Genomic DNA, 18,676 nt, shown 5'->3' with positions numbered 1-18,676 from the left:
CATCAAAATTAAACAAAATAAACATTTGAAATATATGAGTTTGTATGTAATGTATGAATATAATATACAAGTTTCACTTTTTAAATGGAATTACTGAAATCAATCTACTTTTTCATGATATTCTAATTTTATGACCAGCACCTGTAGTAGCTCCAGAGGCTGAGCTCACAGAGTCGTAATAACACCGCCATCTTTTCCTGATTTCAGGCTCTCAGGAGGCCAAAAGAAGAACTCACCTGTGCAGGAATAGTCATCGATTCTGATGTAGCCTGTGTGGCAGATACACATGAAGGAACCAGGGGTGTTAACACACATGGTGTTTTCTCTGCAGTAGTGTTTCCCTTCGGCACACTCATCAATATCTGAAGAGATGGGAGAGAGGAAAAAAAAAAAATGGGGGGTGAACAAAGTTATTGGAGACGGGGCGTTCTCTGTAAATTAAAAACACGACTAATTAAAAGACAGATAGTTTAAAGGGGAAATTAAACAAATAGAGTTTTCATGCTGAAGTATGATATCATTTGAATGTGTGTCGCTTTGCTTCAACTAATTTTCACTATCAAAGAAACCCATTTAAAGCACTCTCACAGTCATCCCGAGTGTCACATATAGCTTCTATTTTAAACCGCTTGCATCATTTTGTGAAGCTGTTTCTGGTAACAAAAAGGCCCGGAGGGGCTTCTGCACGACCGATGAAAAGGGGCCATTTGTCTTCATGAGTGGGACACAGAGGTCGACATGTAGATGCTCCATGAGAGGTGAGAGCTGAGCACTTAAGGTTACACCATTCCATTTTATCAATCTGTTAAAAGTGAAGCAGAGGCTTCCCTGCTTCTCTCCTCGTCGTTCAACTCAAATGGCTGCTTTGAGCATAATTTCATTTTCAATTGGTTGCAAACAGATACCATAAAATGACAAATATTGCACTGCAGCAGGTAAATACAAACACATGCACATCCAAGGACACTGGATAAGACAATGCAACAGATAATCAAAAAGGGATGTTATGGTTCGGTTCATGCTCATCTTGGAGATGTTTCATAGGATGGAAATGTGGGTAATCTTGTGGTTTTGGTGATTTCCTTAAGCCGTTTCCTGTGCACGTGTTTGGATGTCCTGCTAAAAACGAGTGCTGCCATAATTACCAACATTGAGCTGAGTGGTGCTTTTAAAGTAGCCTAACCTGTTGGTGGTTTTAATGTAGAGGGTAAATGTAGAGGATCCTAGCTGTTTATTATATATACTGTATTTGCTCTTTTATGCCAGTTTCAGTTTCAAATTGGACTTCTTTATTTTGGGAATAAAAGCTAAAAATAGATAATCTGTTCAGCCAAGCCTCACTGGAAAGTCAGTGGAAGTTTTTAGCAGCACTAAAAGTAATAACATCACCCAACAAGCTTTAAGGCTTTAGTCAGGCTCAGATATTTTCAGATTTACAGTTTCAGTTGTGTGTTTTTGCCACTACTACCAATTCCAGCAAACAAGCTCAGAAAGCGTTTACACTGAGAATCAGTGTAGCCCATCCTGCCTGACAAGAAATACCAGAAAGGTTAGAAATGTCCTTTTAATGCCACTTGTTGACAGCTGATATTAGTGAGATATGGATGGAACTGCTAGAGAGAGTAGGTGACGATTTCTACAATGATCCCCCCCCCTCCAAAAAAAATGTGCTGACTTAGGAGAAATCATTTTTGGATCGTTGTACAGTACTGTTGCCATTTTGTCATTGATTCTACAGTTATAGAGCACTGCAGAGAAACTAACATCCCTATTTATCAGAATAAATCTACCTGAGCAGCAGGACCACATAAAATTTTCTCCATCTTTTTAAATGCTTTTAAATGCCAAACACACGCACACTTATTTGTTCTCATTTTTGGCAATCCATCCTCCATCACACTTTTCTTCAGCCTTTTTCTCTTGGGTTTCTGCCTACCCAGACACTGCTGCTGTTCCCCAGTGCAGCATTTTAGAGAGCCTGACTATTTAACCTACCTCACATCATCCTCATGTGTTCAGTATAGAGGCTGACCAGTCAGGGTCTTTAAATGGCCGATGCTGATGTTTAGAAATCGGGGCAACAGTATTTATTCACATTGAAATCTACTATGTTTTGAAAAGAATAAATAAGTAAATAACAATAAATGCGTGATTTACTAATTTAGCTCTGGGACCTGAGCCGGATCAGTACACATTCCTGTCTGTGCAACAGTTAATTTAAAGCTGCAGTTCTAAGTGGAAAGTCATTCAAGTTAATCAGCTTTTTATATTTATATACAATTTAAGGCTCTGATAGATAGCAAATATAGTGTTAGGCCATTTTTTATGCCAGATGCGATATTACTTCAGAATTTACAATAAAATTCTGGTCAGCCTATTTAGAGGTCTACTGGTGTTGCATTGAAAGTAGCACCCCCTGCCATAAAAAGGGACACTTATCTTGGGAAGCACATTAACATAAAGCCTTTAGTGTCGAGTCTAACAACACTGTGCTGCCAACAAATACGCCTTTCAACTTTAATACTCCCAGATGCGACTAATACCAGCTATTTCAAGAATGGTAAAAGTTAGCTTCATTAATCAATGGATTGATGAACTCATCTGCCTACAGTTCAGTATCTGGTTTGATTCTTGTAAATGTTACCCTTATCGTTCATAGTCAGGTATAGTACTTGAATACAGTATTTTATTCCTTGAGCTAAACTCGCTAATACTAGTACTACTAATAATACTGTGTCAGGGTAGCATTCATGTACATTCAAGAGAAAAAGAAAGTCCATCCTCTTTCAATTCTAGATTTTTACAGTCCAAGTCATAATTAACATGGCCTGGTCTTTTCCAGGTTCTAAAATTATTCCAATCTAACCTCAAGTGTAAAAATAAAAACGTTGCAAATTTCGCTATGTCATTATTTATTAAACAAAAACAAATTCAGCATGAAAAAGCAGTGTGTGAAAAACCATGATTCAGCAGCTTGTAGAACCTCATTTAGTAGCAATAACCTGAAGTGGCTGTTTTCTGTATGACTTCATTGGTCTCTATAACATCATTGTGGAGGACTTTTGGCCCACTCTTCTTTCCAGCATTGCTTTAGCTGCTTGATGTTTGCAGATATTTGTTTCTGCTCAGCTCTCTTAAAGGTCCCATCACAGCATTTCAATCAGGTTGAGGTCTGGACTTTGACTGGGTCACTGCAACACCCAGATTATATATATTTTTCCAGTCATTCTGTTGTAGATTTGCTGCTGTGTTTGGGATCAGTGTCTTCTTACATGACCTAGTCTTGGACTTGGACTAGTCTTTAGATGTCATACAGATGGTCTCACTTTTGACTCTAGACCATTTTGATATACAGAGATCATGGTTGAGTCAATTTCTGCAAGGTGCCCCTGTGCTCTTTCTGTAAAACAAGCCCAAATCAGCACCTCATACCACTGTGCTGACAGTTGGTATGAGGTGCTATTTGTGCTGATATGGTGTGTTCTGTTTCCATACATTGTGCTGTGCATTATAGGAAAATACCTCTACTTTGCCCTCATTTGTCAAAAGGACATTTTTTCCAGAAGTATTGTGGTTTATTCAGATGAAACTTTACAAGCCTAAGTCGTGCTGACGTGTTCTTTTTAGCGAGAAGAGGTTTTCTCCAGGCAGCCATTCCAAATGAGCCATAATTGTTCAGTCTTTTTCTAATTGTCCTGTCATAAACATTAACCTTTTAACCTACTAATTGAGGCCTGGAACGTCTGAGATGGAGCTCTTGGGTTTTCTCTGAGCATTACATAGTCTGACCTTGGGGTGAATTTGCAGGGACATCCATTCCTGAACAAAGTGGCAGCTGTCTTAAATGCTTTCCAATTGTGAATATTCTTTCTCATTATAATGGACTCCAAATAGTTTGGAAATTACCTCTACCCCTTTGCAGATTTATGGGCTGCAACAGTTGCTTCTCTGACACCTTTCTTCCTTTGACTTAGAGGCTTTCTGCACCATAGATAATGAAACTTGGTTGGACCAGGCTCGAAAACACAGTTTAATAAATTGTGTCTAGTTTTTTTTTCTTTCTTTCTTTTTACTCATAATTCCATATTTGGACCCAAATTAGATGTTGCCTTAGCAACAGCTATTCCTGGTTTCCAAAGTGCATGCCAAACCTTTAAACAGAAGATGCATAACACTGCCAGGGTAAACAAAATAATCTTGATAATGTGATGCAATTAAATGCAATGCAATGCAAATAACCGGTCAAACTGAATGAACCCAGGCACAAAAATATGCCCCAGGCTTTTCCTTGTATAGATAGCTCAGGTCAAATGTAGGCACTTTTTAAGAGACAAGTTTCATAGTCCTTGACGTTACCAATTTATTATTCATTCACTGCATTCAGTGAGTCTGAGAGCACAAGAGGACATTCACCCCTGACTATGTTCTGTGCCAGATGCTTTCGTGAAGAGCACTTGAAATTGAATTTCAATAGATTTGCATTGGCATTCACTCTGCTTCCATGTCCTTGGGTAGAGAACCACCCACCGCCCTGCAAGCTAAGAGCCCGACACCTGCCAACAACTGTGGCATTCATATTTTCTTTCACAGTCCCATCAATAATCACTGTCTTCAGCTATTCAGAAGTCTCACAGATAAAATGACGCAGGCAGACAATCGGCAGCCATCTACTGAAGTACATGTGTCCTTCGTTAAATGAATAAGGGTTCATTAAAATTGTGGCAAGCATTGAAACAGAGAAAAAGGGGGCAAAAAGAGACAAGGGAAGTAAACGGCAGACAACAGGGCAGGTGAGTTTCAACATCTGTCATAAACTATACAGAGGAAATAGGAAACAGGAAGATGAGACAGATGGGAAAAGAGCGAATGACTGAAATTTTATTATAGGATCGTGAAAAGAGAAGGTAAACTTGTGGGTTTAGGGTAGAAACACCTATGTACAATGAAAAAGTCAGGTAAAAAGTGGGTATGAGAAAAGGATTGAGGAAGAGATTTACAGAGAAACAGAAACAAGGAGATAAAACCAAAAAGATATTAACTGTCACCGTGAGGGCCAGAAAAACGATGAAAACATTCAGTCTGTCCACAGTGGTAACCTTCAACTGAGATCTTAAACAACTGCTCTTGAACAACAGCTTTTCACTTGGTCAGCCGTTGTATGACTTAGATTAAGAGCCTATTAAGCATCCCCATCCATCCTGCCCCTGCTGACAGCAGTTACGTTTGTTAAAACAATATATTAGGAGGTTAGATGATGAGGGGCGCAGCACGAACGAGTGGGGGAAGAGCAGCCATCTCCATCTCTATTAACACACTCCATTTTCTTGATTGGCCTGTCACATGGACACACGTGATGTGCCAAGCAAACGAGGTTGGCCGAGAGTCAGCAGCGGCTTTCATCCCTGAACGCAGCGCTCGGGGTCAATCTGTTGCCACACAACGATGGATGACTTGAAAGAAGCTGTTTTTTCCCAACCTTCCTACATTCTTGAATAACAAGTGGATCAATCATTGTCATATCTGAGGAGGAAACACTTTGCATTATGCTCCTCTTCATACTTATTCATGAGGAGATTTTTTCTTTTTAAATCTTCAAAGAAAGAAAAAAAATGCTTCACACATCTATTTGAAAAAAATAAGCACAAATGAGAATGATAACTACATCCAACAAAGCAATACAAGGGTAAAGACAATATTTTGTGTGGAAATCATTTTTCTGTCAGTGATGAGGAGTGCTGAATCCATTGCAATGTTTTGAATTGGAAAAATTGCTAACCAAAAATCCTTACACAAGTTAGCACAATAAATCACCTCAAATTCAGAAAATACAGTAGGTGACAGTAAGTACATCAGGATATATCCATAATACAATGCATTTACCTTCTTCTAAAGACATTTTGCAGTAGGTTTACTGGAACATTTCTGTTATTTTAGTGTAAAACTGCATTAAGGGCTAACATAGAACAACAGTAACGTATTGGTTATATGTTCCTGGCACATTACCCCAAATTCTGGAAAACCAAGTAAATTACAGTTATTACCCATTGTAAACATAATGCTCTGCATTCACAGTAGCAGACTGAAGAGAATTTTGGTACTTTACTCGAAAGATTTTACTGTATTTAACTGTACATTTACAGTGAGGGATAACAGTGTAGGACCTGAATATCTGACCATTCACACTAAATGTCATAAATTACAAAAATGCTACTGTCATGGTGTGGGGAAAAGGAGGCGAACCCAGAGCGCAGACTCATGATGATAAAAAGGAAAACTAATTTATTAAAATAAAAGAATCAAAAACAAAGGCTGACGTAGCAGCAAGAAGAAAACTAAATACAAAACAAACTAAATACAAAACTGACCGGACAAGGGCAAGAGACAAGCAGAACCAGAACATCAGGGAGAATAGACCAATGAACCAGCGAGTAGGTGGAGGAAATGACCAGGTTTTAAAGACAGAGGGTAATTAGGTGAAGTGGGCACAGGTGAGTGATAACGAGGAGCAGGTGGAGATGGGCGCGGCAGGAAAACAAGTGACTGACTGAGGAGAGGTGGACAATGGCAGGAAACAAAGACACAAGGAACAAGGATCAGACTAACAAAGATAACTGAATAAAATAAACAATAAGCTCAAACTTAAACATGAAGACAATAGAACTGAATAGAAAAACCCAAATCTTAACAGCTATTATTCAAATTATTTACATCAAAACAATGTAAAAGTGAAGCTGTAGCCTACATAGGTTTGTGTTGTTTTTTTAATAGTGCTTAAAAAACCTAAACAAAACACAAAAACACCCAGTTCAACCTTTTTTTTTTTAAAACATGGGCGGTTCCAATATGCTTTAAGCTTGGGTCCTCTAACAGAGGCCTGACAATTTGAGGGCTCTGCTCAGTATCTTAGCTGTTTTTAGGACTGTGCTCTTCTGGACCTGTTGGGTCCATTCCCTCCCACTTTAGAGGTCACAGCTCCAACAGCTCTGATGACCACTGGTACTACTGAGGCCTTAAACTATTATGTTATTACAAAATCTATGTAATATTGTTTCTAAATTCATCCTTACCTACATATCCAGCTGATAGTGATGTGCACTGAACTTTACCCTCATCAAATATCTGAATTTTTACATGTAAACACAGGAAAATACCTTGTAAGCAGTTGTCTCTTTGTTGCTCGTTTAGTTTACTGGAAAAAGCCTACATTTAAAACATTAAAATATATTTGATAGAAACGTTTAGGTCAACTGCTATGAACATAAAAAATATGACCAAAATGTTTGTTTAGGTTTTTTTTCCCATCAAAATGAGACAAAGAGTTTGAATCTAAAATGAAAACAACTGTTCAGAGAAGCTTGTTAGAAGCTCATAATGGCTGGAGCTGCAGCTTATATACATTTACTGCATTGTTACTATCACCCTAAGTATTGTTGTGCTGACATTTTATCATTTACACTTTTGCTCATTCAAGTGATCCTGCAACTATAGCATGTAAATAGAAGGAAGCAGCTTGTCATTCTTTGTATCCTGCAGCAACTGTCCTCACTCTCTGTGCCTGCAGGACACTAAGGTCTGGGAGGAGTGAGATAACACTGACACTGCCTTTGGACATCCCACAAAGACGCCCAGATTGGTGCCTTTTTCACCGCCAGCGGCATCTCTCTCCTTTTTATCACGCTTTTTTATTCTTTTTGTTGTACTTGTTTGGGTGAGTCCCCTCTCTAACCAGCTGACTTACTCAAGCAGATTGTTTTCCCTAAATGCCAGAGGAACAGGACTTGCCAAAACGTTCTGATAATTCTCAGGGTCCAGCTCCCTCATGCCCAAATATACAGCAGTCAGAGAAAAGAGCAGAGAAAACAAATTATCTCCACTGTTGGTTTTCACTGCTTTTTGGGTGGAAAATTGTGTCGGAGGATGTTATGATGAGCCTCTTTTTGTTCGGGGGAGTGTAATTGGATCATATTTTATATTGCAGCAGACGTTTGGGATATGCAAACACGTAGAAAGTTTTGTTGGCCACAGATAAAGAGGAGATCGCTTTTTCCTCCCAATTTTCTCAAAGTTAGGCTAACCAACTGCTGCTGGTGGCTTTATATTACCAGACAAATAAAACAGAACCAAAAACTCCTTTAATTTTCACATTCAGTGAAGTGAAATTATGTCAGCTATTAGTGCAAACTATTTTTTAAAATCATTTTCAAAGTACAAGATGTCAATAGGAATCTTACTAAATCCATTGATTGTATTTTAAACAGTTGTGCATTTACCCATGTTGGGAGAGCCAAAATATTAAGTTTTGCCAAAGGACATTCTGTGCACTTGATTTGAGAAGCTAAAATACTAAAGCTCTCTTTAGACTGATGATGTAAAAATCTGCCAAAACATGGATGATCTTTGCAGGGTTTTGGCGATGTCTTTAGGGCATGTAGAGGAAATGATTAACATTTAAGCATTAGTTGATGTAAGTAGGTAAACACTGTAGAAGCTGTGAAGATCTATCATCTAAGAAGTAGGACCTCTGAAAAGTTTCATCTTTGTGTAGATTTTAAACTTTATACTACTAGAATCATTTTACCCACTAGAATCTTAACAGTACACAGGAGATATTAAATATATTTTTTAAATAAGTTGTTCGAGGATAAGAAGACACTCGTGATACAAGTACAGTGGCCTTAGAAAACTCAATGCCAGGGCATGCAGGAGGAGATGGGACAGCTGATACCAATAGAGACCAGAACATTGGCAAATGTCCGATACCATTACAAGAGAGTGAAGGAATACACGAACCCTGCAAAGACTCTGTAAGATTTCAGTGATCATGTACTAAAAGGGATCTGTCACCAGGAGTTAAAGAAGGAGTTTGACAGAGCACCAACCAATAAGAAATCCAATTAGTTGGCATGCCATTGTTTCTGATAAAAATAAGGTTTTATTTCTTTCATACTATTTTATTTGAGTATGAGTGTAAAAGTCTAGAAACTTGAGGGCTCCTTCCAGAGTACTGAGGTGTGGTTGCTTGCCAATGAACTCTGCATGGCACTTCAGAGTCTTTTTTTAACACCAGCATGATTTTTAGGAGGTGCATTACACAGGAGTTGGATGGCTTTTTAAATATTTTTTAATCTTTAATTGTTGTAGTTTTTAAGGACCCTATATATATATATATATGTATATATTATATGGGTTTGGAGGGAACCCCAGCAGAGAGAACAAAATCTGAGTCAAATAAATGGTTGTATAATAAAATAAAACAGATTACAGGTTTTTTTTTTTACTTCATGAGTTGTGGAAATAAACAGAAAACTGTTTTTACAGCTAACAAAATCATTCAGTCAATCCTTAATAAAAGAAAGAAAGATCCACGCATGTACATAAGACATCAAGTTATTTTAGAAAAGAGCAGCAGCCAGTTAGAGAGGCTGAAAGACAAAGAAAAAAAGGAGTAAATGCTAGACTCTTCTAACAGGCTCAGTCACTGTGAACAGTCAGAAGCCTGCTATCTGATACAGAACAAAGAACATGAAATAATAGGATGATAGAGGGAGTGAGTGTATTCTGGGGGTATAATTGTAAGAAGCAGTGACAATGTGTGCTGTTGTTTTTCTTGTCAGTGAAGAATTTCCTACAATAGCTCATATTCAGTGACTCAAGACTATTTCCACATGAGAATGGAGTACCATCCATCCAGTTTAAGGATACTTGTCAATAATTTAAGCACGCCTCTGAAATGTGTGTGTGCATGGGGGTGGGGGGGTGCATGTGTGTGTTTGTTTGGATGTATTTTACCCATGCACTTAACACTCTGATTTAGCAGCATGAATCACCAGGTCCAAGCAGTCCTGTTTACCAGCAGCAAGTGAAAATGCGGTTTTGGTTTTCATCAAAGCTCTCATTAATCTGGGAAATGTTTCAGTCGATGGAGAATCATCATCCATCACTTGTCATTGTGTGACTTTTCACAGCCTGTTGGCCGGAGGTCTAACCAATCAGGAAAGGAGGGGTAAGAATGCCAATAGGAGCTGTGTGACAGGCTGATGACAATATCTCACCAAGTGGAGAAATGTGTGTAACGGAATTTGTTCAAATTTGTTTTCATTGTTGGGTTTTTCTAATATTTTAATTGCAGTTTTCTGTTTTGTTTGAAACTGGCTTTTCCTCGTTGATATTTTGTGTTTTAAGAATCGGTTCGTGTTCTAAGCAGAAATTTAAAGTAAACCATTTCGCTTAAATGCATCTCACGTTTAGTTTTGTTTTAAAGGGATGTTTATTTTGTCCACTTTGGATCAAACTTGTGTTTTAAAAGTTGAGTAAAATACAATATTTTAGAAGGTGCAGAAGCGTACAAAGAGTGTTCGTATCAAAACTAGTAAAAGCAATGCAACGTAGACCAACACCAAAGCTAATTATAACAATTTATAATATCACAAATATGAAAAGGTAGTTTCTCATTGGGGTGCAGCTGTTTGGCGACTAGTTAGTGTAGGCATTCTCAAGATCTTCAGAAGGCTTGCAATCTTGTCGTTAGACCACAGTTTAGCAAACTGTACTTACAAATATAAAGATTTTTTTAAACTGTCCACATTAAATGCACAGCTCGCTGGTCGCTTGGTCACAAATTTATTGACACTTCAACAGAAAATTAACATCTCACAATTTTGAGATGCCAACTAGACTCAACAGTGGCTGCCCAGTGAGATACTGCCTTTACAGAAAAGGCTAAAGACTAATAGAGTTATCACCTGAAGATGCAGATGTCTTTTACGTTACAGAGTGTGATCAGCGAGCAGACACTTAACGATTGCTAAACAGATTCTGGTGGAGGTTTTATAACGTCAAACATTGCGCTCGGCTTCCAATCTAGGGAAGACAACTTGCTAATTGTTCATTTGCATTAAGGAAAAACAAACAATACAGGTTAACAGCTTCATCAAATTAGTGGCAACATGCAGAAAGACTAGTGCATCAGAATGTGTCTTGAAGAAGCTTTGAAGTGGAGAATACTTTAAAATGTGCAACATTATAATTAAATGTTGAGAAACAAATGGTATCTTTCACTTTGGTCACTCCATGAGTTGACCATATGTAGACTTAAAGGCAAAATCAACAAACTTTTATGCTTTTTATGCCTTGTCTCTTCCACAATCCATTTAAATAGGAACCTGTAACTGCAAGGAGGCACCTTTAAGATGACTGCTGAGTGACTTGCCTGTAAAGAAACTTCACAACGTAGCTGACCAGGCCATGAACTTAAAAGTACAAATGTGCCAAATAAATTACCTTCCTGACGAAAAGTTTTCTCTAAATCAACATTTTACTGTAATGTACATCCTTGTAATTAATAATCATAAACTTAGGAAGTTTGGTGCAAATTGCAGAAACCTGTAAAAGCAAAAGTTTAACATCTAAAGTTGCTTATAATTGTGAAGAGACTGCATTGCCTCAAAGCTGATTCTGAAAGCTCTCGTTCAGAGCAGTTTAATACAATATGATGCGATTTTACTCTAACCTCCTAGGACCCTGCGTCCACATATGTGGACATTATTTTTCTCATAGACTGCATTATAAAAAATAAATCTTTGTTTTTACACTCATCAGGTCCCAATCAGCCCAAATAACCAAGCAAAGTTAAAAATGCATACCATGCTAGAGTTCGGGTCTTAGGAGGTTAACACCCAGTAGGCATTCATTATGGCAAAAAGAATAAAGTAGTTTCATAAGTAAACTGGAGATGATTTTGTTTAAAATGGAAAAAAAAACCTGAGTATAAGGTGGTAAATTAACTGTGACCCCATCTGCACAAGGAGCAGAAAGAACTGTTGGTGGTATCTGAGGGATACCGGTCGAGCCGGGTTCAGATATAGTTATTTACAGTGGAGGAGACTGAGAAGATGATGGAGGGATTATTTTTGTTGGGTGACATTTCAATTGGGTCACAGAGGTAAAGTCCAAGCAGCCAGGATGTGTGTCTGTGTGTGTTTCCTTCTGTGTATACGAGTGTGATTCATCTGAGTGTGGGGGGTGGTGGGGTCAGGACCCTGGCAGGTGGGGAGCCCATGGGGGGTTGGGGCTCCTCCTGGCAGTGATTGAGGTTTGAAGCGGGCTGTGCTCTTCAGTCGGTGCCAATTAACCTGCTGCCACCTTGTGACATTTAAAAGAAAACAGCAGCAGTCAGATCAGTGTGTGTACTCAAACACTCCGTTCATGGCTTACAGGAGGTGCTCTGTGCTGTGCCTACAGTCAGGTTAATCAGAAGCCACAATTAAATTTTGGTTATAATAGAAATAAGATATTTTAATCTTTCTTTGTTCAGTAATTTCCCCTAATCAATTCATTTTATTATATATTTTTTTCCTGTTAAATTAGAGGACTTTGCCGGTAAATGCCTTGTTCACATCTAATGAAAAATGTTATTTATGCCTGTCCTTTTATAAAGTTACTGCATGCTCCATTTGTGAGTTTGTGCTTTAGAGCTCTAGTTCATCCCAGTGACAAAATTTTTTTTTTTTAATCCAAACCGTATTTTTCTTCAGTGACAGAAATAGTCTAATTTAGGGGGAAAAGTTGCAGTTTGACTTCAAATATCTTCATTTGCTATGTTTACAAAATGTAACCTGACACCATTTTCTTAGATAGATGTATAATGTTTCCACAGGAAATTTTAAATACACTTTTTAAAAAACCAATAAAGACTGACTATTAGGTTTTTATTACTGAACCGTCACAATCCAAATGTTTCAGACGGGGACAGTAGAGTGAATAGTGAATACATAATACGTTATTCACAGGTGATCACTGCTCTCAGCTAGAAGAAATCCTTTTATTTAGCTGCATTTTGCCCAGAGCCACGATAAAAAGCAGAGAACGATACTATCTAAAGCGCTCTACATCAACCAAACATAAATGACTGGATCTGAATAACACCACCTGGCTGTTTGTTTCCAATCAGCTGTGTGGAAAAGTTTTCTACTCTTGATCTGTGGCAGAAGTGAAGAGCAAAGAGATGTATTTCTTCTATGGCAGGTCATTTGTGTGCTTATTTAATGCATCTGATATGAAGCTTAATTTTGCCACTCTAGTGCTCACATGCTGAGAAACTATGTGCGTGGGTTTTTTTTGTATTTTAACATTGGAGACATTACTCACTTCTGTGTTGATTTTTATTTTGCATTTAGTAAAAATCAAATTAATTAAAACAAACACTCCTTGTTTTTGTTTTGTTAATTTTGTTCATTTTTTAAAAATATTTTCTTAACCCTGTGGAGAAATATCAAACTTCCTGTTAGACACAACATGACTTGTAGGACACTGCTGACAGTTCAAACAACAAGTAAAGACAGAACAATGTGGCTTTTTTATTTTTACATGTTATTAGCTTTTCTGTCTCTACTTTGAGAGTTATTGTTGGTTAAAACCAAACAAAACCAAAAGAAAAAAAATTAAAAACTAGCATTAGGCTTTTGTTTCTTTTCACTGTTGTACCAACTTCTACCAAACTGAGGTATGCACCAAACTGTAACTTAGGTGTACCATTACACCCCTACTGCCTTTTTAAACATAGAATAAAATGTGGTAGGGTACTTGGTTGTAAAGCTAAAAGCTGACATACGACTGGCTCCCTGCGAAACTAGAGGGCTATCTGAAATTACTGACAAAAACTGAACAATAAAAACACAATCTTTAATTTTTTTTTTCATTCGTGTGTAATTATCAACAGCTACAAATCAGAATGTTTTATATTAGAATAAACCTTTTACCTCTGAAGAATGCTTTTGCATTTTTATATTCAACTAACAGCCACTGGGGTGCTATATGTTGTAATGCATTCAATGCTGTGATTGTAATTATATGATAAGTTAGGAAAAAGTAACACTTCTTTATGATGTGCTGTACATAAAAAAAAAAAAATCATCTTCCACACTCTGACTCTTTAAATTTTCTATTTTACAGAGTACCGTTTTGTAGCTCACATTTCTCACACGAATGCACAAAAAAAAAGACAGAAACAGACGTTATTTATGAGCACTTCTGACAGGGATGTTTCAAAGTAGGGCATTTCAAAACCAAACAACAATGGGAGACGTTCCTGCCTGCAGTCCTCGACAAAGCTGAGATGAATAATGGTATTATCTCAACACGTTGAACCCTACTGATGGTTCAATTTAGAGACAATCACACAGTCTGTCACTTCTTTACTGCTCGCAACTTGGTACAATTCTGTCCCAAACACATGCATGCATGCAGCGAAATAGGGCTTCGGCCTAACTGCTTTGTGAAAATAAAAAGGGAGGGGAAAACTGGGTTCTTTTTCTGTTGGGGAACTCACCACTCACGGACACACACAGGCACGCACCTGCACACACACACATAAAGTTGCACAAAGGCAGGGCTAGTATCCCCCCCTGAGATTTCCCTACTGCTGTGTCTATGAAAAATTCACACAGAAATGATCTCATCAGCTATTTTGAGCTCATCTCTGACCCAGGAATGCTTTAAAGCGCTGGTATCTGTCTCTGCTAGTTGTGATGTTGGCGTTTGCATTTGAAAAACCCCCACAAAAGCTGTCATGAGTGCATGTGTGAACATGAAACAGATGTTAAGTCATCTGTCTTCTTCTGTTCTAAAATATCCCTGTGTATATACACACCAAAAAAAAAAAAACCACTCCAAGGTGGACTTTTCATCTCATCTTGCAAGGCCCTGCTTTGCTGGAACTCATCTAGAATTGAAAGCAGAGGACTCCGCTGGTCTTTCTGTACAACTCACGGAGCCACAAAATGGACCATCTATTATGGGAACACAAGCGTTCGCTCTTCCACCTGCAGGATTTGCAATAGTTTGGCGAGATTTCTTTCGTTCTCCACAAAGGACACGCACACAATCATGGAATAAGCGAGTTACAGAAACAGACCAAGGAGAAAAAAAAAATCAATTGCTTTTGAGAGAGCTCCATCAGCAAATTGAGTCAATTTCAGGTTTCTCTGTGAAGTCTCTGATGCAAAGCTCACCACAAACACTGCCATCCAATTTCATAGAGAGAGACGGTCTGCTCTTAAGATGAATAGTCTGGACCTGAAGTGTTGATGTTGGAGACACAAGTCTGTGTGCTTGTACTTACTTTCACACGGGAAATGAGATGGGCTCCTCCATCCTTTTTTTCTACAAACAACAAACGCCTTAAAAGGACTTTGGATGTCAAGCGTGTTGCAGCAATGACACAAAAATCCAATTGGCTTGATTTTCTTAATTAATTTGTCAAACAAACAGAAGCTACTCTATACTTTCTCCCATGTTGGTCAAAAAAATTTGTCAAATGTGCATGATCACCTTACTCTTGAAGGGATATTTTATATTTTTTTAAATGAGGTTCAATGAAATTATTATGAGCAATGAGCAGGTCTTTTCACAAAACATGATATAGCTGCTAAGTTGAGCTTCTTTAAAAGCTGCCTTTGGTAATTCAAAACGTGGCAGACTACATATCACAACAATCCTTGCTTATGCAAATGAAGCTGGCATCACAAAACCAGCAAGTGGCACCTCACTAGTAACACCAACTCAGCCCTGTGACTACCTGCAGTAGACAGACATCTAGACAAAACCGATTTCTGCCATCTTAAACAACTTCAATCTCAAAAATTCTAAAGCAACATAAATGAATGTTGTTTTATTGATTTGATACCAGCTTACTTTTCCATCAGATGAGTTCTCTGATCGGTTAGAGTTCACACAACATCTATTTCATATGGATCCTCACTGCAATGAACAATACAGACTTCTATGTAAGTAACTATAATGTTAAAGTTACAGCAGTGTAATTATTTAATAAAATAGATCGTAAGCATGAACTACTACGAAAAATTTGAGATTAGTCATTAAAGCAAGTGCCTTATAAAAAACTTTTTTCAAAATTATAATCAGATAATGCTGTAATGCTGACATCATGTGAATGTTTCTCAGTTTTATTAAAAAGCTAAGCTTTTCGAGAGAAAATATTTCTTGCATTATCTGTGCTACTTTACCTGATTCTGATATAATTCAGTAGTCAAATTGCAACTTTTTAAGGTTCCATCATAGTTACATACCTATAAAGAATGTCATTTTTTACCATGAAGTGAAACTTTCTCAGGACACATGTTTGTCAAGTTTAATATTCACAAAAACTTATAAGGACACGGGAAAAGATGCCTGCTGGTATCAATCTGCAGACTGTCACGTACAAAACCTTGGGTCAGAGTCTCATCTAATCGAACATTTATTAGAATTATTTCACTTTTTTCAACATCCCTGACTCATAGAGTTTGAAAAGTTCTCTTCCTAAAAACAGAAGGTTTGTCTTAGCAATTTTAAAAAATCCTTGGTTGTCATTTGATCAATTCTAAAACCCACAGATTGACTCCCTCTTACCCTTAATACCATGCAGATTCCCTTTAGGTAAACACCTGAACTAATGCATGAATCAGTCAATAAATGTGAGACCTGCTCAACTTGTGAGTCATTGCTCAAATATTAAGCACCCTTGTGACAGTAACAGAAAGCTCTGCAGACTGATTAATGCCTGAGTGTCATCTTGATGAAGTTGACTGAGTATATCTGACAGCCAGTGTCGGGTCTGAAGGTAACAAAAACAGGCTGAGACAAGTTCTCACAAACAGCTGCTCCACAGCGGCACACACTTTGAAAAGAGAAGATCAAGAAGGCTGTATATCGACGGGGCAGCTGTCAGGGTCAAATACAGAAGAATTCAAATTACTTTGATGCCATGTTTGCTCATTAATGCTAGGGATACATGGGGGTAGCTAGAGTTTTACTGCAGGAAAGAGTGATGATAAAGTTATTATTTTTCCAATGATGCAGCGGGTGAATTTCTGCAGAGATGGAAATGCAGACTTCTAAGCTGAAGAACAGTCAGTTTCAAGTGTCTGACTTCTGAAAAGGTTTCACCACCTATAACAAATGAGCTCCTTATTGAGGGGTGGAGGATGGTTTTCAATTTTTAAAACACAGTGGGGGCAGGGGGTGTGGGTTAAAATGCAATCAAGGAAAACACTTTGTATAAAAGAGGAGGGCTGGGATAATTAATTGCATGGTGTTTGACTTAAAAGTACAACACGGCTGAAAGCATCTGATCATTCACTCGTGAATATTATTGACTTCACCTGCTGATCACATTTTTATATTAATCTCTTATGTTGTGTTGTAACTTTTTTCATAATTGCTCACTGTAATGTCTTGGACTTCTGCGACATCAAACCAAAGGTACAGCTGCCGTCAGAAGTTTACATCCACTCATCATGGGCACGAAAGTCATAATATTTTGAATTTTTAGTCATTTATTTGGTGTAACTCTGGACAGATATTTGACCACTCTCCTTGGCTGACTTGGTGAAATTCATATAAGTTGGGTGGGTTCTTGGCATTGACTAAACCTTTAAGCATAGTTTAGAATTTTTTAAAAAGATTGAGGTCAGGACGTTTGGAAGGCCATTCAAGAAGCTTAATCTTGGCCTGATTTATTCATTTAGAAACCATGTTTTTATGTGTTTGAGATCATTTTTCTGTTGTCTGTTTGTGCCCATGTTTCAACCAATTAGCTGTTGAGTTGATGTGAAGCTAAAGTAGTTTTTAAGCAGTTGCTCTTCCTTATTTTATCTGTTTTGTGCAGTGTACTGGTACCACAGCATAATGCTACCACCACCATGCTTGGTACAGTTGGTACAGTGTTCTTTGATTAGATTTGAAAGCCTCACCTTCACTCCTCCAAGCATACTTCCTGTCACTGTGGCCAAAAAACTGAATCTTGTCTCATGTGACCATATAACTTTTCTCTAGGAAGCATTTGGCTTCTCCTTAAGGGCTGCTGTAAACTTCAGTCAAGCTTGAAGATGTTGCTTTTGGAGTAGAGGCTTCTTTTATGGTTGGCACCCTCTCAGACTATGGTGATGTAAAACTTGCTTCACTGAGGACAGTGGTTTTCTAGCAGTTTTCAGCTCATGGTAGGTTTGAGCCTTGGTGGATCTTAAGTATCCTAATAAATTCTGTCTTGTTCTTAGTCACTGAGTTCCTTGGACTTCCTTGGATTTCTTTGATAGGACAACGAGTGCTGTCAAAGAAATCTTTTTTTTATGCTGGCAAAGAGAAAGTACCAGCTGTGCTCAATCATGCTTACTAATGACTAGTTAATGGGCTCTGGCCTTGTCAGGTTAAAAGACATTGTAGAACCTTCAACATCACTTATTAAAAGATGTAGGTGAAGGTATGTCTGTATTAGAGCCTGTATAATTCTAACCCTGTTTGAATTAGAGATAATTCACAATAAATTCAAATTGTACACCCAATTCTTGTTTTTAAAAATCACTGAAGTTGTACAGTGTTTGATCAATCCATCCTGAAAAAAGAATGGTTCAAAAAATCATTAAAAGCCCTTAAATAATATGACCTTTGTGCCCATTATGAATATATGAAAACCTCTGATACAGCAGCCTGTCAGGTTCTGGGTATTTTTGTTTCATTTTTGTTGTTTCTAGTGTTTTTGTTTTCTAGTAATCCTTATGTTTAAGTTGGTTCCCTGTGTTTCTTTAGAATATGTTTTTTGTGTAGTTTGTGTTAATTTCCCACTCACCCTCCAGCCTTCATATTCAGTAGGGATAGTAGGATTAACCGGTTTGCATCAATC

At 37.8% G+C, this 18,676-nt stretch overlaps 1 protein-coding gene across 3 annotated transcripts in view; it reads right to left on the bottom strand.

The window, feature by feature from the left end:
- Positions 1–18,676, bottom strand: part of nell2a (neural EGFL like 2a) — a 103,318-nt gene that overhangs the window by 50,841 nt on the left and 33,801 nt on the right. For all 3 annotated transcript variants that reach the window (XM_017434767.3, XM_017434768.3, XM_017434769.3), the window contains exon 13: positions 237–362. In XM_017434767.3, coding sequence (XP_017290256.1) covers positions 237–362 — 126 coding nt within the window. The remainder of the gene's footprint in view (positions 1–236; positions 363–18,676) is intronic.

This window comes from Kryptolebias marmoratus, linkage group LG11 (assembly GCF_001649575.2).
Source record: "Kryptolebias marmoratus isolate JLee-2015 linkage group LG11, ASM164957v2, whole genome shotgun sequence".
Lineage (NCBI taxonomy): Eukaryota > Metazoa > Chordata > Actinopteri > Cyprinodontiformes > Rivulidae > Kryptolebias > Kryptolebias marmoratus.
Note: the sequence above shows the minus strand (reverse complement) of the source record. Positions and strands in the feature narration are given on the sequence as shown.